A 19,549-nucleotide genomic window follows, 5' to 3' on the forward strand; every position below is an offset into this window, starting at 1 on the left:
AGGATGCTAATAAGGAAAAGAGTTGCCTCCCTAAGGTCATCTAGTCTCTAACACTTAGAAGGGCCCTGGGCATCCTCCTAAACACACTGCCCTAACACCTCAGGTGTTCCTGTCCTGATACCCTGAGAAAGCCATCTTGGGCTTTTCGGTGTTCTTGAGGATCAGAAACCCAACAATTTCTATGCTGTTTGTAATTTCTATAATTATTTCCTTTTTTTAACCTTAGCATTTAGACAAGCTCCTTTTGAAAATGTCAATCTGTCTTAGCTATAGTAAGGGAAAGGAGGTTTTGTCTGGGATGGGCCCATCTTAAAGAGGAGCAGCATACCTGGGGGAGGGGGAAGGCCAGGCAGGAGGGGTCCAGGTGAGGAGGCCAGGTGTCGGGGAGCTCTCAGCAGCCCCTTCCCCACTGCAGACTCTCTTTCCAAAGCTCTTGTCTGCTCAGACTTGACAGGTGTGGGATCTGTTCCTTAAATGCTAGGTTCATTGCCCACCCTCAGGCTCAGTCCTGTCTCCCTAGGAAGTGCTTAGACCCATAGATTCCCACTGCCCACCCCAGCCCCCCACCCTTGAAATATCCCAGAATCTCATCCATCCCCAGGGATTTCCAGCTTTCTAAGGTCATCTCAGGCTAATTGTGGTACTCTAATCCATGAAGACATTTCGGAAGAGCTCATGGTTTCATATGGGGTTGGAGGGCGGGGCAGGCAACTATTTAACCATTTCCGCTGTGGCCCCAGTCCTCCACGTGATATCTGTGTATTTTAATAATAGTCTTCCTAAAACAGTGCCTCCTGGGGAAGTGATAGGGTCATCATGACGTTGTAGGAAAAGCATAAGATGTCACTGTGGGTCAAAAGACACAAGATCTTGAGCTAGTGGGTCTCAAAGGTCCGAGGGTCTAAGGCGCCTTCCTCCTGGAATATTCTGAGATTCTCCCACTCACTGCTCTGTGGCTCTGGACAAGCAGTTTGAGCTCCTTGGAGTCTCAACTTTCTCACCCTTTGAATTTGGTTTCCTAAGGCTCCTACCACGTGTTGATTATATGGTAGAAATTTTGCCCACCCCCAGGACAGACCAATGGGGGAAGGCTTATGCCCAAAGGAAGCCTAGCCCATCCTCAACCCAACTTGAGTACTTAGCAGCCACACTGACCACATGCTCTGCAGGGGCGCCTCTACAGCCTGGCACTTCCTTAGAGCCTTCCTGCCCTTCCTTCTAAGGACCAGTGCCTGTCTGTATAACAAGCTCCAGAGAGACCCTGAAAACTCTGAAGCCATCAGTGCCCTCTGCTCGCGCTCCCCCAGCAGCAGCCTCAGCTGAGCTCTCTGCCAGGGGAGGCAGGCAGGAAGGACTGCTGGCTTTACTCAATGAATCGGCGGGTGTGCGGGTGTGCGTGTGTCTGTGCCAAGCTGGCCCCAGTTGATGAGAAAAGACTCCCTGGAGTGAAAGGGAGGGGTAGGAGAGCCTTTCCACCCTGATCAGGGCCACAGATCAGACTTTCCATGCTGCTCTGCACAAACTCCCTGACCTTACAGGCCCCAGCCCCCACCCTCACCCCTCCCTGCACTCACACAGAGGAGAGAGGCCTGTTTATCACTCTGGGTGGGACCCAAGCCTGTGGGGAATTGAAAAGAAACAGCCAGCTTAGGTTGCTATTGTTTTGTTTAAACAAACCGCTGGCTGGGCTGACTTGGAGAGGAGTGAGGGGGAGGCTGGGAGCACAGAGCAGGCTGGGCTGGGCCGCTCTGGGCTTAGTCCCCATCTCTCAGTCGCCCTAGAGCCGCCAGAGAGCTATTTCGGGAGAGTGGGTGCTAAGGCTTGGGCCCTCACGTCCTCTCCTGGGAGAGATGGGGATCAGGGGAGGGGCCTCCGTTCCCCAACCCCTTCCCTCCACCCTGGCGTCCCCTGGCTTCTCAACCCCTGGCCACACCTGGGCCCCCTGCCAGCCTTGGGAAAGACTGCCCGATACTGGGGGAGTCGGGGACCGTGCGGAAAGCCAGCCAAGGCAGAGCTGGCCACGCACGGCTCTGCTGTCCCAGGGACTAAATTTGAAGGCTGCCTGGACGCTCTGGAGCAGACAAGACTGCACGAGGGGGCTGGAAGGGTGCCAAAGGACAGAGATCTCACCTGCCCAGGGTGAGGAAAACCAAGTGGGAAGGGGGCCCAAGGTGGAGGGACCCATTCTTCTGCCGTCCTCTGCCCTGTCTCCCAACCAGGGACGAGTCTGGGGGAGGGTATGTTCTGGCAAAGGAGGCCCAAAGTGAGAACGGTTGGTGGACAAGCTACAGCCCAAAGGGGAAGAGATCAGGGGGCTTCAAGAAGACGGGGGTGGGGCTCTGACTTTGTAGAAGGTAACCCGCACGCGGAGCTGGGTCACCCAACTGACCCCAAGAGTCTCCACAGAGAAATGAGAGATCTCTTAGCTCCGTGCTCCCAAACCCTCATCCTGAGCAGAGGCTGCCTCAGGAGGGCTTGGTGGAAAGACAGCCAGGGCACAGTTAGGTGTTGGCAGAACCAGTGAAGAGCCATGCTAATCACCATCATTAAGGCTATAAAACCCCACACCTAGGGGCCCCGAGCTGTGGCACAGACCCAGGGGCCCTGCTCCAGTCCCTTTCATCTGAGCATCTCCCAGTCCTGCACAAACAATAATTAGCACCCGCCCCCGGGATCACCTCATTATCCCACAGACGCGGAGCGGAGGGGAAAAGGGAGGGGAAGGAAGAAGAGGGAAACTGAGGCCAAAGAATCTGCCCAGAGGTTGTGGGCTGAGTCCCATCAAGAACTTGCCTCAGAATCAGCGGTCCAACCTCCTCCTGCCCTCCCTGCCCTTCTGGTTACTCAGAAGCCACTGGCCTAATATTCTGAAGGCCCCAAAGAGAACCTGAGAGGATGGGCTGGCTTAGCAAGGCTGTGAGGATTGCCAGCCCCTGCCTTAGATCTGACCAGACCCCACAGGCAGAGAGTCGTGTCCTATGCCCAGTCTAGGGGCGCAGATGATGGGAGTGCCCTTCCAGAAGTGTCCTCTCATGTTCAGGGGGTCCGTCCCTCACCCCCAGGCCACCCTCAGCGATGCCTGTGTCTGTCCTCTCTCCCTGGACCCCCTGAGGCGCCATTCCAAACCCTATAGCCGGTTCTGGCAACGCATCCCAGGAGTAGCCATACATGTTCCTACTCCTCCATCGTACTCCCTCAGGGAGAGAAAGAAGTCAGCAAAACCTACTTGGACTGAAGTGTGCTGGTATGGCCTTCCGCTGCCCCAGGAGTCTCTCACACCTGTGTCTGTCTCTCATTTCAGGGTGTTGATATGAAGAAAGGGAAGATTCAGGGCCAGGAGCTGTCAGGTGAGTATGACCCTCAAACACCCCTTGCCCCAGCCAGGGCAACGGTGATGACCACCAGAACCATAATGAAGCAACTCAATGTTGAGACTTCACAGTGTGCAAGTGCCAGCCCAGGAGCTTACTTGTATGCTCTAATGTCGTGGTCACAACTGTGCTTTGAGACCCCTGCCACCAGTATGTCTGTTTTAAAGAGAATGAAACCGAGGCACAGACCCACCTGTCCCATGTCTCATGACAGGTAAGGGGTGGGGCCAGCGTGAAAGGCAAGGGTCTTCAGGAGAGTGACTGGCAGAGATTGGTGGGTCCCTCTCTTCCCTCCGCCTGCCTTCCTGTGTTCCCCTGTACCCAGTCCCACGTGATCTCCTTGCATGGGGCTCTGTAGACCCCCTGGAAAGGGCTGAGCAAAAAGATAAATGAGCCTCATAGTTCTGTGAGGCAACGCAGGCCAGATAGGCCTGGCTTCAAATCCCAGCTCCACCGTTTACTGTCCACCTGACTTTACCTCTCAGAGCCTCAGTCTCCTCATCCAGAAAATGGCGACAACACCCATCTTACCAAGTTGTGGTGAGGGTCAAGGGGATATCACAAGGGAAAGCACTTAGTCAGGGCCTGGCACCAAGAAGTGGCTCGCCATGTGTATCCCTTCCCTTCCTCCTCATAATCTCTCGCCTCTACTCTTGGAGGGGGAATTCTTCAGGAAAGCCCTGGTGAGGGGGGTTCAGTCTGCCATCTCTCCTGAGGATAAATTCCCAGTTGCACTGAACCAGTGAGTTCCAACCACAGACTTATGCACACAGACGCACGGACACCAGTCTTTGGCAGCGTGGCACACATCCACACTCCAGTGAGCTTGGCACCCAGCAGCCCCTGGCCTTGCTCAAAGCTGACCCGGCCGCATCTGCCCTCCACACACCATGCACGTGAAGGACACACGCTGGCACCCACCTATGCTCAGCAGCCTTTCTCAGCGTTGGCAGTGTTTGTGAAAAAAAAATAATGACCCACATCTGCACACACACTGACGGAGACCCTCCAAAACAGCCTCAGCGAACAAGCACACTCTCCCAGCACTCGCACCTGCCCCAGCACAGACCCCAAGTCATACAAACTCACAGGGCTCCTGGCACACCCTGTGCTGTGCTCACTCTGAACACACGCACGTGTGCACACACGCACACGACACACGCGTGTATCAGATCTGCAACCAAAAACTCAGGGAGAGATGAATAGTCAGGAATTCCCCTAGCTGCAAGCATGCTGGAGGCCCCAGTGGCCGGAAGCGCACCATGAGGAACAATTCCAACAGCTCCAAATGGCGAGTCCCTCTTGTCTAATGACCAGGAGAGGGAGGTGACCATAAAGAACCAAGCTCCCTCCCACCAGCATCCTCGCTGCAAACACTCCATCCCCACCCACCCCCAGGAAGATTCTTGGCTCTTTAGAAAGGGAGATGAGGCGAAGGGGAGGAGGCAGAGGCACACGGTTTGGCAGGAGGCCCCACTGGAACCAACCGCAAAAGTCTGGCCCATAAAACCCCTGCATAGACTTGGGGAAAGAATGAGAGATGTCCCCGCCCCACTACCCCCCTACCTTAGAAAAAGATCTGCCGCCTGCACCGAGGGCAAAGGGGAGGGAGATGGGCCTTCTCCTCCGGAAGAGCCTGAGTGGGCTCCCAGTGCCCCGAGCACCCAGATCCTACACTTCCATGATCAAACCTTTGAACCGAGTCCCACCCACCCCCGTAACCACTTCCAGATCCTCCGGATCCAGCCAAGAAATTGGCTTCTTTGGGAATTGAGTTCATAAGGAAATGCTGAAAAAATAAATAAAAATCCGCTGCCAAACACTCTCACAGAGGAAGATGGGTTTCTCTTGAGGCAGGAAATCCATCAGGATAGACTAAAACAGCAAAGGGATAACACCAACACCCACCAGGCAAGTAAGGCCCAGGAATCCCACCAGTGCCCAAGACCTTCAAGCAGCTCACACCTCCCCTCCCTCCTCCTCCTCCTCCTCCTCCTCCTCCTCCCACCACCACCACCCAAAATAAGGTGTTTCCTAAAGGAAACTACTGAAGGTGAGATCCTGCGAAAGATAAATCCTAGTAGTTTGCAGTGGGGTAAGCCCCCGGCTGGGACCCCAGGAAGGTCAGTGGGGACCATGAAAGGCATAAAGAATTATCTTGAGAGAAAAGAGCCAGGGGTCTCTGGGCTCTGTGGGGTGTGGGGCCCATCCTCTGTCCTTCTTCTGCCCCTAGCCTACCAGCCTCCCTCCCCACCAGCACAAAGTGGCTTCCACCGCTACCAGTTCTTCGTCTATCTTCAGGAAGGACAGAACATCTCTCTCCATTCCAAAGAAAACAAAACTCGAGGTAAGGCCTCCCCATCTGTCAAAGCCAGTGTAAATTCTGGGGTGGAAGTGGATGCTTTGTGCATTAATGGGGAAGCTGGGACCTTGACTCCTTACCCATGAGATTTGGAGGCCGGAGTCAAAGGGTAGTGTTTCTTGAAAGTAGACTGGAATGAGTGTCCTAAAGATTTTCACATCAGATGTGTTCTCCCCCCATAAGTAAGTCCCGCAGATCACGATGGTGGCTTTAGCTGGCCCGGAGCCAGGTAGAGAACCATTTCCCCCATTCAGCCTTGAATGGCATGTGCAGGCAGCTACCCCACAGCACTCCTGCAAGTAATTGTACGCTCTAATTGAGTCTGATCTGGGCAAGAGGGCCCTGGAATGCCACCCTGCCAGTCTGTCTTCGTTGGTCATTAATTGTTCTGTCTGCCCAGTATTGCCACAGTGGTGGGGCAAAAACTTCCCAGCCATAACCCTTCCACTAGCTTCTCTGAGCAGCCCTTCTGGCCTCCTGGAGAGGATCCACGCCCCGTAGCCTCCTGATGGCTAACTGAAGGTGGCCTTGGTCCCCCTCCAACCAAAGCTGGGGAGCAGGAAGGAAGACTCATGGACATCTGGACACTGCCATGCCTCAGGCGACTCACCTGACCCTGTGTGAGCCATGACCCCTCACTGAGCTTTAGATTTCTCTCCAGGAAAATGGGAAATAAAGTAATCTCTGTGCACTCTATCACCTCCCCCATTTGGGGGAAGGGAAGAAAATGTGGAATGCACAGATGCCATCTTGGGAGTGCAAACAGCACATCCCCCAGGCTGGCAGGAAGGTGAGTGGGCGGGTGGGTGTCATCAGCCATTTGCTCTCACCCAGTGACCTTGACCAACTTCCACCCACTGGGAAGCCAGGAAAGGTATTGTTACATGCCTGTTGCCCAAAGGCCCCAGAGGAGAGGAAAGTGGAGCCCCGAAAGGTATTGGTTGAGTGAAGGAGGCCTTCAGGTGTGCTGAGCAGGAGCCACCAATCACAGAAGGCTCCGGGCTGCCCTGAAAGCAGAGTCGGTGCAACCTTTCCACTGGTGAACCCTCCCCAGGTGCCCTCAGCATCTTGCCAATCTGTAAATCTGTTTTAAACCGCTTTCCCAAAGACACGCTTTCAAATTTGGATACAGAGAGAAAAGGAAAACAATAATGTATCTTGCCCAAGCCAAGATGAATTTCTCCAGTTCCCTGGATCACTCTCACCAAAGACATCATGAGCCCCCTTACACCAGTCCAGGCACTGTGCTTTCTGAGGGCTGAGAACTGGCACCTGAGCCCACGACGGTCCCCCAAGAGTACAAGTCTCACAAAGTAAGGCATGCCTGAGTCCCACTGTTAAGACATCAAGATCACAATGCCCCCACCCTGGGCTAGGATAGTGCTCAGACTGTCCCCTGAAGGAGGCTCCGGCAAGATCAAGTGCTTTCTGAGGGGCGGGGTGGGAGGGGAAGGAGAGAGCAGTAGGTGAAGCCAGGAGGAGCATGGAAGGGGGCAAAGGGAGAAAGGAGGTGCCTACCGCAAAGACACTTGCCGTCCACCGTGGCTGGGGTCCTCAGGTTCCATCCTAGCCCGTCCTCCAGAAAACACAGTGGCTGGTGTGCTCTTCCTGTGACACTGGCAGCAGGCAAGGAAGCTCTAAACCTATGCGGCCTGACACCCACCATCAGTCCCTTTGAATCTTTGCCAAAACCACAGTTTCTTGTGCACACCCCCCTCCCTTTACGTGAAAACTTAGGAACTGGACTCGCATCTGGGCAGGGTCCCTTGGCTTCTGTGCCATTTTGCTTGCCACCCGAAATGGAGGTGGGAAAATCATCCTCCCAGATGGGCCAGGGTACCCGTCCCATCATAGGACACCTTCCTGTGTCTAGCACTGTGCTAGGGGCTTAGGAGAGGATAGGATCCCATAGCACAGGGAACGTTCCCTGCCCTCAGGGGGCTTACAGTCTACTTTGAAAACACTTAAATAACAATGCAGAGCAGCTTATAATTAAGCACTTAATTATGTGTTTCTGGCTGTAAGGACAACGGGAGATCAAGTGGATTTAGGGATAGTCCATACCTTCCTAAGATCCCCTTCTCTTCCAGAAGACACACCCTCTTCAGCCGGGAATAGTGCAAAGGTATTTTACTGCAGGGTGAGGAAATCTGTATTTCCAGTCTCCAGCTAGTGATTTGACTTTTGAGCAATTCAACTACCCTCTCTGAGCCTCAGTTCCCCCATCTAGAAAATGAGGGGTTGGATCTAGATGATCTACAAACCTATATGGTCCTGAGGCTACATGGAAGAGGTGCGGCATGGGCTGGGCCTGGGAGAAGGAGGCCATTTGAATCCTTGAGTGAAAGAGAAAAGGTGCTCTGGGCTGGAGAACCACAGATGCAACGATTATTTTGGAAAAGTGAGAAGGAGCACCCCTTGTGAGGAGCAAGCCCAGCAGAGGCCTGACCTTGGCGGGTGCCGTGAAGTGCCGGTAGGTCTTGCCCATGGGAGAAGTAACACACAGCAACCCCTCTTTAGAGGTGACTACGCTGGAGTGGTGGGCAGGCCGGAGAGGAACAAGGGCACAGGAGACCGCCAAAGGTGCGGAGATGCGTGCCCAGATGAACCCACGGGGCGTGGCAGATGTAGAAGCCGCCCTTGCACACTGTCAGAAGTCCAAGGCCAGGCGCTCTCTGAAGCATCTGCACAGCGCTTGGGGACTCGTGGAGCCCCAGGCTGGACCAGCCCCCAGCAGACCAGGATATGGAGCCAAGGAGCACAGGCCCTGGGGCTCACTTTGGTCTAGTTTTCTTTCCATGGGAAGGCGTCCTCGGAGGAACAGGGGAGTCCTAGGATATGTGTGCTGTAACCAACCACTTGCGTTTTCTGGATGCACAGGCAGGAACAGCTTCCAGAGACTGGAAGGGAAAGTGGGTTTGTAAGAGCCAGGTAGAGAGGCATCCATGAAGGGTAGTTGACTTGAGCCAGTCCTACTGGATCCTTTCCTCCCTAGGACTTAGGCGTGGATGACAGTTTAGGTTGAGAAGCATGTGCGACATTATTCTAGTTGAATTTGTAGGACCGTGAGGGCCAGGGAACATTGCTCAGTGCCAGGGGCTGAAACCCTCCGCAGGGTTTCTCTTTATTCCGTGACCTCAAAACAACATCTATAGGATCAACAAATGGGAGATCTTGACATCCATGTGTCACCTTGGACAAGCCACCTCACATCTCTGGGCCTCAATTTCCATATCCTCAAGATAAGGGGTTGGACTAGTTGGGTCTACCACTGAATGACCCATAACAGATTTGCTCCCAGCTTACCGAGTTCCCCCCACCTTGGAGTTCTGCGGGACAAGTGCGGGGAGCAAGTGACAAGTCTTGAAGAACCTATCCAACTCCACACACTTCTGGATGGAGGCCTTCAATCAGATATTGGCCTGCCAGGACCACAGCACAGGCCCTGGAAGGGCAAGCCAACTTTCTTCTAGTTTATGAAATCCTGCCTTCCCATTCCTCCTGCCTTTACACAGCTCCTTCTCCCCACCATTTTCCCCTCCATGCTGGGCACGATTCACACATGCCCTCTGCATTCGTTGGGATGACAGTAGGTGCCGAATGTGTGTGAGGCAGTGTTCTAAGTGCTGTGGGCACAGAATTGAGCCATGTGGACCGGGTCTGTGTTCCCATGGATGCATGGTGTCACCCAGTGTAACCCTGTGGACAGTTGGGAGTTCACAGAGCTAGTGAAGGGAGATAGTCAGATAGCTCAAGCATGACCACATCCCAAACAGGGAACAAGAGTGAAGCTGAAAGAGCCTGACCTGATGCCCTCTGACCATGGCTGGCCCAATTTCACTGACATTTGTCCCAAAGGCCACACCGCCCCTTCCTAAATTTGGGCCTGTAACACATTGGACTTGTACCTCTGTCCAACCCCTCTCACCCAGCTCTAATCCCTCTCCCCTCCACCTTGTATGCCCAAAGCCCAATCTGGCCTCTGGGCTCATCTGTGATTCATGACGGTTTGCCTGCGCATCGGCCTCACAGCAGCCTTGGATTCGGCAGGTGGCTTCCACATTGTAGAGGAACCAACCGAATGAGTTGAGGGGCCATATCTGAAGAGAGCCCGCAGACAGCGCTGGTTCGCACCTCATCCATGCACCCTTCTATACCACACGCTGCCACATGCCCACTAACTCCTGCTTAGTTCCCATCAGTGCCCACCATGCTCCCCCTTTGCCTGCTGCTGATCAGGGCACACCATTTCTCCCCTTCCCCAAGCCTGGTGGCCCCGCCCCCCTGCAGAATACGAGTCTTGCTGATGGCCCCATGGTGCCTTCCCACGGGGGCAGTCTTCTCTCAGCTGACAGGACCCTGCCCTCCCCTGCTGCTGTCCGTCTCCACACGCTCCGTAACACTTGGTTTTGCCTCCTTAGTCACCTGCTTTTATCTCTTTTGTATTAATCATTTTTCACTTGCACAGGCCTCACTGCCACCATGAGACTATAAATTCCTTGAGGGAAGAGCTCACCTCTGCCATATGTTTCCTTTTTACCACCTGTCCCTGTGCTCAGCCCCCTGTGAACTTTCAGTCAGTGAGGATGTTTGTGTATGGGACACACCCATGTACACACACACACACACAGCTGCACGTTCTCACACCCCCATATTCAAGTCATCATCAGCTTCCTTTAACACCCGGAAAGACAGCCGCCTCTGTGAGCACCGTGTCCACAAATGAGTTTTGGCATTCACATCCTCCTTGTCCCAACCAGGTGGGCAGGCAGGACCACTTGTGCCCAGCCTCTCCACCAGCCTGCCCTGCTCCTCCCTGGCTGGATCCTGTAGGGCAACCAGGACAGTGGCCATTCCTTCCGCCAGGCGAATAAGGAAACTGACGCCCAGAACAGTGAGTGGCTTGGTCAACCAAGGGTCCACAGTTAAAAGCAAATTACCTTTCTTCTGACTCCTGGGGCGAGGCTCTTCGCTCCTATCACTCACTCACCCACATTCCTCACCCTCACCCCTCTCTCTCCTCACCCAGACCACCTGGGCCCTGGTGTGGGGACAAAGAAAGAGCAAGTCCATCTTGAAGTCCCGAGTGTACTTGGCCAGCAGCAGCAGCCACCCAAGGCAGCGTCCCCTCACACCCCCTCCCTGGAGAAGGCGATAGCCAAGCACTGTGTAGACACTAAAACTCCTGCCGAGCTATGGCCTGTGTGGTGCCACACCTCAGCCACCTGGCCCAGAGGTGTCACGAGCCGGCCTCACGGCCTCAAGCTCCTCTCTCGAGTGAGTGGGGGAAATCCCCTCGCTGCCCCACAAGATGACATGCCAAAGCTTGTTCCAGAAGCATGTCCAAGGCGGTGAGCCCAGGATGGTGCCACAGCGCCAGGGGAGCTAACGGGCCACACCAGTCTCGGACGCCACCTCACCGAGGCAGCCTTGGAGGCCTGCAGAGAGACTGCGTCTCTGGGAGGGGTCCTTGGGTTCTGGACCAGGCAGCCATAACCCACTCCCCAGCATCACAGACACCTGAACTGAGCAGCTCCTGGGTGAGCCACCCACCCATAGAGGTCAGAGAGGAGGAATGGGCTGAGGCTTGCCACACAGTGGGATTTAAGGCTTGCTTGTGGCCTCTAAAGGCCTGAGGGGCACCATGGGTGATTGAAACAGTAGGCACTGTGGGGAAATGTTTGAAAACACAGGCCAAGGGCAGGAATGCAGCAGAACTCCGAGAAGTGTCAACAGTAGGAGGCATTGATGTAGAGGAACTGAGGCTGGGAGACAATCCACAGGCCTGGTGGCAGTGAGCTAGAAGTACATGGTATATAGGCAAACATAGAAGGAAGAGTGCCCTGCCTGCAGACCATCCCCAAACACGCACACAGACACACACAAACACACACAGCCCACTGCAAAACAGCCCCTACCCCCTGCCATGACCTCCCATGGTGGTTCACCTGGCCAGGCCCCAGAACCCACCCCCCCACCCCCCGCCCCGGGCCCAGCCCCTGAATCACTGTGTGGGCTTGTGTCAGGCAGTGGGGCCCCACCCACCTGGCAGAGCGGGTAGGACTGGGGGCCTGGCGGCGGCCCAGATGGGGCCATCCTGGGCAACTCTCAGACAGGCACCCTGGCTAGGAACTGCCTGCAACCTCCACAGGCCGCAGGCAGCCCTCTTCAGGAAACACGCCCCAGTCAAGCCAAACATCAGTCGTCCAAAGCGGTATTGAACAGATCAGCAGGAAACCACAGATAATCCCCAAATTTCACCCAGAGTTCCAGCCTGCCACCACCAGCAAATACTGGAATGGAGCAGCGGAAGCTTAAACTGACAGCTTTGAGCCTCCTCTCTTGCTCCCTTCCCCACCCCCAGCCCCAGCCCCAGCCCCAGGACCAAGGGGGGCATCCCGGGTGATCCATTTCCCCGGGTAATTAGGAATTGCACTTCTACTCTCCAATCCTCCCGAGTGCTCCAGAGGAGCTGGGTGACCGCTCCCCACCTCGGAACCCCCCCCCCAGCATCCCCACCCTCTCACTCCTGCCAAAGTCAAAGTGGTCCCCTCTGCCCCATGCCTCTCAAGCCAGCAGGATCAGCCACTCAGCAAATATTCTCCAGGAGTAATTGGATGTGATGGAACGAGGGCTTTTCAGCTCCTGAGTGGAAGTCTCTGGATGTCATTTAGTGGCACAAAAAATAAGAGGCCCAGGCCTCCCGCCTACCACCACCAGGACATCATTAATCTCAGCAGAAAGGCATCAGTGCCTCTATCACTGCAGCCAGCCCTGCGAAGAGCCAGACAAATTACAGACCTGAGCCAGGCACACGATGGGGCGGTTATTAGGCTGGCGTTCAATTTTTGTTTTTTCTTCGGGGCCACTGTCCCCTAGGGGGAGAGTCAGGGGTGGGGGACAGGGAAGAGGGTGGCCACTTTGGTTAGATACATCTCACCCGCCTTGGGAGACAGGGCCACTCAGTGCCAGTAGAGGCCCCAGCAGCTCAACTCACAGAACAGCTCAGAGGAGGCCAAGCCCAAGTCTCAGGACCCCGCCCCCTTGTTCTCCAGCCACAGGAGTGGAGGCCTCCCTCCCAGTGGGGGCTTCCCAGCCCCCACTTGCCAGGCTGAGCAGGAAACACTTGAGGGCCTCAGGAGGACCAAATGGCAAGTCAGGTGGGAAATGTCCCTGGGCTACAGGCAGGACACACAGGGAACACTGCCCTGTGCTATTGGGAAGGCCTAAGAGTAGGTCCGCTGAAGAGACGAGGGCGAGGCTAAGGATGGGACCCCATCCGCCAGGAGCTGCAAAGCTGTGCTGCTGGCCAAGAGAAGGCCTGAGAAGGCCTAGCTTGTTACTAGTCCAGGGTTCATTGTCTTCTGTTATAAAACCGTTGAGGACAGGAGCAGGGCCTCCATCCAGTATACCCCCCCATGCCTAGTGGACACCGGGCTGCGGCTCCCAGTTGGGCTGTCAGTCTCCCCTCAGCCCAGAGTTCACACATTCCAGCAGAGGAGTCGCCCATCGCATGCCCACAAGTCCTCCGAGGGGGAGGGGCTGGCCTAGGAGAATATTTCTCAGTCCCCCACAGACTGGGGAAGCTGGGGGCAGAGAGTGACTACAGGACCTGCCCCAGGGCAATTCCCACACATTCCGGCCATTGCTGCCCCTGGGACTCAGGGGCAGAGGATGAGTGAAAGCTTGGAGCCCCTCTCCCAGGTGTTGAAGACGCTGTCTAGGGGAGATCAGGCACACAGTAGTGGCTCCGAAACCTCCCCCCACCTCCACCCCACAGCTTTAGGTAAGCTGACCCAACACTCACTCCCCTTGGCCCATTTGTGGAACATCTGTAACATCTAACATCCTTCATCGCCAACATCTTCCCTATCAGCCCCAACCAGTGGGTAAGAGATCAGCCTCTAGTTTTTCGGAATGAGAACGGTGTGCCCTACGGTTGCACAGGGAACAATGGGCACGTCACATGCAGCAGCCCCGCCCTGAGGAGACCCGGCCTGTGTTCCAACCACTGGGTGGTTCAGGAAACAGGCGTCAGACATCCTCCTCCTCTCTCCCTCCTGCCACAGAGCCCTTTGCAGTACGCTCACTACCCCTGCCCTGGACCCAGGAAGAGCCCATCCTGGGTGGCCCCAGGGTCCAAGGGGGGTGGCCTGAGCACAGCCAGCATCACCACCCTCTTCCTGCATGGCAGCAGCTTCTCTGCAGCTCCAGGATCAGAGCAGTGCCATACAGGATGGGACTTTCCTCCAAATGGTGACCACGAAGCCACAGCCTCCAAGCTCCCCATCTCTCCACACACACACACACACCCCTGAGGGCCTGACTCACCCCTCTTCCTTCTAGAACTTGCAAAGGGTCAGTTCCTCTTGCCCTTTGTGGCAGGAAACGGGGGCGTGAGGAGTCACAGCCAAACCAGGGGAGGAGGCAGCAGGAGGCTAGCAGCCAGCAGCCTGTACCCACTCTCCTGAGGGACACAGGGCCTGGTTTGAGGAGCTGCCTAAGAACCACAGTGTTGTCGGACATGTGACCGGGAAGGAGCTGTGAGGCTCCCAGGGCACTCCAAGCTCAATCAAGAGAAGTCCTCTGAATTAGGGAAGGGCAAGTCTGCAGCAGGGGAGCGAGGTCTCCCTCGGGGTGCAGGGGATTTCTTTCCACCAACTTGCCCTGATCTCGTGATGAGAGTTTCAATTCCCTCCTGGCCACCAAGGTTTCTTCCTGCCCTACTCAGTGGGGAAGGCCCCCTTGTCCCCATGCCTGCCACACACCAGTTCACCCATGAGCCCTTTTCCTGGCTTGCACATGCATAGACATGCATGCATGTACATGCATACACACCTGCACGCACTTTCCCAGGCTCTCTGGGTGTGAAGGCCACCAGGCCAGTGCCTCCCCACCTCGCCTCCTGGTGGAAGACCCCACAGCACTCAGTTGCCCACCTGTCACCCAGCAGCAGCCTACCCCCAGGAGACACTCTCCCAGGGCCCAGCATCTCTCCCGAATCCGAGCATGGAGTCACCAGATGGGACATAAGGGAGCATGAAGAGGCCCTTCCCTCCATCACTGCCCCTAAGAAGCATTCTCACCGGAACCCCATCTTGTGCCCCATCCTCCCATCTGAGCACCGGGGATAAAAATAGTCTCCCCTTATGAGGATTAAGTAAGTGTATGAATATGCATGGAGTTTCTGGCACATAGGAAGCGCTATATGGATGTGTTATTACTATTATTATTATTTGCATTATCCTTATTATTGTCTTGTTTCTTTGGATTAAAACATTTTGGTTTTCCTTGAAAACCTCTTTGAAATGCAAACATCCCCTGCGGGGTGGTGTGGGGAGGAAAGAATGATAAGTGGAGTAACAGCACATCAAGGGACTTGCTTTCTTCCTTGTTATAAAAGGGTAATGGGTGGGGGTACCTGGGTGGCTCAGTCGTTAAGTCCAACTCTTAACTTTAGCTCAGGTCATGATCTCGTGGTTCATGAGTTTGAGCCCCGCGTCGGGCTCTGTGCTGACAGTGCACAGCCTGCTCGGGATTCTCTCTCTCTCTCTGTCCCTCCCTTGCTCTTGCACTCTCTCTCAAAATAAATAAATAAACTTTAAAAAAAAAAAAAAAAGGTAGTGGGTCCAGACAGAGGACCACAGGCGGGTAAATGGGCAGCTCTGTCCAAGCTGCAACCCTCGCCCCTGCGCATTAAAGATTACTCTCCTCCACCTGTCCACTGCCTAGCTCTGCTCCAGGCAAGGTCTTCCTTGAGCACTCCCTCCACTCAGGGAAGGGTGGTCGATTTACCCCTCACACACCAAAAAGAAAAAAATACAGGATGCCCAGTTAAATATGAATTTTAGATAAACAAGGAATGAATTTTTGAGTAAATTCCATGAGTATGTGGGACATACTTACAAATTAGTTGTTGTTTCTCTCAAATTCAGGTTACAGTGGGCATCCTGTGTTGTAGCTGGCAATCATGCACAGAGGGTGTCTGAGGCCCAGGGTTTGGGAAACAGAGCGTGGGAATACGCTTGTGACCACTTTCCGCAGCTTCTCCCCAGTGCCCCGGGCTGCGCCCTCCTTGCCCTGCTGCTAGGCCTGTCCACACTTGCCCCAGAAGAGGCCCCTCCTCCCCCCCCCCCCCCCACAACCCTGTGCTCTCTCTCCTTGAGGAGTACCTGGGCACCAGCCGGGGACTTCTTACCCATCCTGCAGGATCCAGGTGCTCAGGAGGAGGGAGAGCCCTAGCCATGTGCCCTGCCCCCCAACCTCAGCCACAGCCAGGGATCTGGGGAGGAGGTTGAAAGACTGACGCAGACACTGGGGCCGGTCTCAGCCCCAGCAGCTGGGGTGACCACGTGTGAAGACAAGAAGCCTTTAAGGCCTCAGTCTTGGGGTGAGGAGAGCCCGCAGAAAAAGAGAGGCGGGTGGAGACAGTGGGTAGCCCACCCAATGGGGCATCTTTCCGCATGTGAGAAGGCAGAGTCATGCCAAATAAAGGGCCCTGGGGAAGGAAACCAGTCCAGATTCACTCCTCATTGTTCCCTGGGGAATAGTCTCTTCCCAGACACTCTGCTAACATCCAGCTAGGAGCCAGAAGCACCCGGGCACTCTGCCCCCCACAGCCCAACGACCAAGGTCCTTACTTGCTGAGGCCTCCACGTCCTCAGAGCGGCCTCCCTGTCAGGCCCTGCCGCTCCCAGGCCATGGTTCTCTCTCACGGCCTTCCTCTGGTCTGTCTGTCCTTCCAGGCAATTGGAAAATGGACAAATTCCTGAACCACTTCCACCTGAGTGAACCCGAAGCGAGCACCCAATTCATGACTGAAAATTACCAGGACTCCCCAAATTACCAGCCTCCCGCAGGAGGAAGCAGTGAGCCCACGGACAAACCCAAACAGAGTTAACTGCCGGCCAGACATCAGGCTTTGTGTTGCAGGTGTGTGTGTCCACAGTGCCCATCAGTGATGGTCTGGGCATGGAACCCCTTCTCTCCCAAATTAAAAAAAAAAAAAAAATCATCCAGGGCTTACTGGCTGGATATGTTGCTTCCTAACCTGTTCTCTTTCAAATACTAAGAAGAAGAAATCCATGTCCAGCACTAGGAACCTGGGGCTTTGCTGTAAATGCAAGTGTGTGGGGTGCGGGTGGTGCTGGGATATAGATGGATAGGAAGTGGGGGTCCCTAGGCCTCACCTGTCACTGAGGCACTGTGTGACCTGGAGCAAATCACCTATCTTCTCTAATCTGCTTCCTCTGTTGTGAAATCGAGGTAGGAAGGAGAGTTGGGGCAGTTGGTTTGTCACCATGGTCCATTCCAACTCTGACAATTCAGCATCATTCATTGAACAGATATTGGCACCAGGTATGTGCCTGACCTCTCCCACTAGATGCTGGGGATACATATGGGAACAGGGTAGGCAAAACCTAAGGCTTTCTTCATGGAGCTTACAGTCCAGGATGGGAGGGAAAGGTTCATCATGTGACCACAAGCAAATTACAACAAATGTGCCAAGTGCTATGAGGGCATGAGGGGACCTGCTTTGTGGTGGAGGGGGCATAGTCCAGGCTCAGGTGAGGCCTGTCAGAGGAAGCGGTGTTTAACTTCAGAGCTGAAAAGTGTGGTAGGGGTTAACTGTGAATGGGGATGGGTGCCGGAGACCGTGCCAAAGAGAGGGAACACTGCCTCCGAGCTCCCGTGGCTGGCAGGGGCATGCGTGGCATCTTCCAGGCCTGTAGTGTGGCCACCGGGACAGATGGGCAAAGACCATGCCACGCCTTGCAGCCATGCTAAAGTTTTAAAGTGTACTCTCAGAGCAATGGGAAACCACTGAACAATAAAATAAGTAGATTGGAGGGGAAGAACGAGTACAATCTGATTTGTGCTTTCAGAAAACTCTGAAGAAACTCCCTGGTGTCTGCAAGGAAAGGATTTTCGCCCCCTAACTCCCCTGGATGTCCTCTGAAGGTCCCGTGGCTTTCCCACCCAGGGTCCCCTTGGAGGTACCTCTTTCGCTACGGTCTTGTTCCCAGGCTAAACTCAAGTTCCTCAACTCCCCCACCCCCAGCTCCAGTCCCCTCAGCACCCCCACCCCCTCACTGCACCTCCACACTCAGTTTCCCTCCAAGAGTTAATAGCCCCCCTCTCCTTGGCCAGAATACAGCAATGTTGTTGATTCATGTGTGCAAGGTGCCTTGAGATCCCCAGATGAAAGAGGCAGGCTGCAGCTGGACACAGGGCTGTTGCCTTCTCAGAGCCATGCCCCACATTAGCTGGAAGGCAGAGGGGCCCCGGCCAGCCACTCAGCCCAGCTGAGCACATCTTAAGTAGTTGGAGGATTTTAGTGGTGAGGCTCTGAAGGACGAGATGAGGTGGGAGACTGAGGTTGTGAAGGGAACCGGACCATGCTTCCTCCCACCATTGATGGATTTAGCTCCCATCTGGGTGATGGACACTAAAGTCGTGTTCTGTCGAAGGGCCTTCTGATGCCAGCCCAGGCAGTAGGAACCCCCCGTTCTCTTCACCTTGGCAGGCAAGCTTGTCGGCAGCGCTAAAAGGAGAAGCAAAGGGAAGTGTCCATGTGCAGTGTCACGGCAGGCAGCCTCGGAAGGGACACTCTCTGGGTGTGTGCGTGAACCTCACACTCCTGAGCCCTTCTGCCTGCAGCCCCCACCCCACCAGGCCTGGAGTGTAATTGGCAGCTCCCGTTGGTGCCCAAGGCCAGGATAAATAGCAGGTCAGCTTGCTAGAGCAGCCCCAAATCGAGACACATCCTCCCCTCTTCTGCTTTTAATTCCTTGTGGCTAGCATGTTTATTTTGGGTGAGGAAAAAAAATCGGATGTTTATCCTTCGAGGAAATTATCGGCTTGCTTTCCTTCCTCCCCCCCCCTTCTTTTCTCCTGGTTTTTTGGGCTTTGAGTTCAACTGCAGGAGAGACCCCCACCCTCCTGGCCCCAAAATGTGAAAAAAGAACAAAGCTGGCCCAGGCTCTAGGCTGAAGCCAGCCCTGCCAGATGGCCCCTGAAAGCCACGGAGAAGGAGGTCCAGTGCCAGGAAAGGGAAACCTAGAGGCCAGGGACACCTTGGAAAAGTCACCCTTGACTCAGTTCTCTGCCTGCACAAGACTTTGGGCCTCTTCCCCCTTTTCTTTTCACTGCCTCCTCCAGGAAGAAACAAAATGAGCATGTAGATTGCTTCGAGAACTCTAATGAAGCAGTTAAGAAAGATGTAAGGGAGCATTAGTGAGCCCTTTGCAGGGGTAGGAGAGCTGACATTATTATTATCATCATTATTATCAGATAGTGTTTGTTGAGCACTTTCTGCATGCCAGGCACTGTGCCCTAACAAGTGGCATCGCATTTAACGCATTCCTGCCCTGCTTCCCTGCCTTCACGCAGATTCTCTCCTTCCGTTGTCACAACCTAATAATGTAGCTGTTGCTCTTCTCATTTTATAGATGAGGAAACTGACATTCTGGTAAGTTGAGGAACGCACTCCCTGTTCCGTAACTAGTAGCACTGGCATCTGGTGTTAACTTAAGCCTTCTCACGCTAGGTACTCAGAGATAAGCAGTACTCTCATTTTACTCTCTGAGCTACATAAAATAAAGGCCAGACCTTCTATTTTTTCAGAAGTGAGGTGGGGCAGAAGGAAGGCTGGGAGTTGCAGAAGAATTTAAGGGGAGTCTCACCCAGCATCTTGCCTACCCCCAGCTTCAGCTATTCTAGACCAAGTGTGATTTGTGAGGAGGGCCAGCTCCTAGACGCTCATGGCAACAGCCTGGTCTGCCACCCACCCCCCACCACCACCTGCCCAAGGCAG

General features: G+C 54.7%; 1 protein-coding gene across 3 annotated transcripts in view; it reads left to right on the plus strand.

Annotated features, from left to right (window-relative positions):
* PEBP4 (phosphatidylethanolamine binding protein 4) overlaps positions 1-17,776 on the plus strand; it is a 206,127-nt gene extending 188,351 nt beyond the window's left edge. For 2 of the 3 annotated variants that reach the window (XM_030312396.1, XM_030312397.1), the window contains exons 5-7: positions 3,302-3,347; positions 5,605-5,718; positions 16,479-16,747. In XM_030312396.1, the coding sequence (XP_030168256.1) occupies positions 3,302-3,347; positions 5,605-5,718; positions 16,479-16,633 (315 nt within the window). In that variant the 3' untranslated portion in view covers positions 16,634-16,747. Of the gene's footprint in view, positions 1-3,301; positions 3,348-5,604; positions 5,719-16,478; positions 16,748-17,618 lie in introns of those variants that run through there. The other variant, XM_030312398.1, reaches the window with a different exon arrangement.
* The last annotated feature ends 1,773 nt before the right edge of the window (positions 17,777-19,549 follow it).

The sequence above is a fragment of the Lynx canadensis genome, chromosome B1 (genome assembly GCF_007474595.2).
Source record: "Lynx canadensis isolate LIC74 chromosome B1, mLynCan4.pri.v2, whole genome shotgun sequence".
In the NCBI taxonomy this organism is placed as follows: Eukaryota; Metazoa; Chordata; class Mammalia; order Carnivora; family Felidae; genus Lynx; species Lynx canadensis.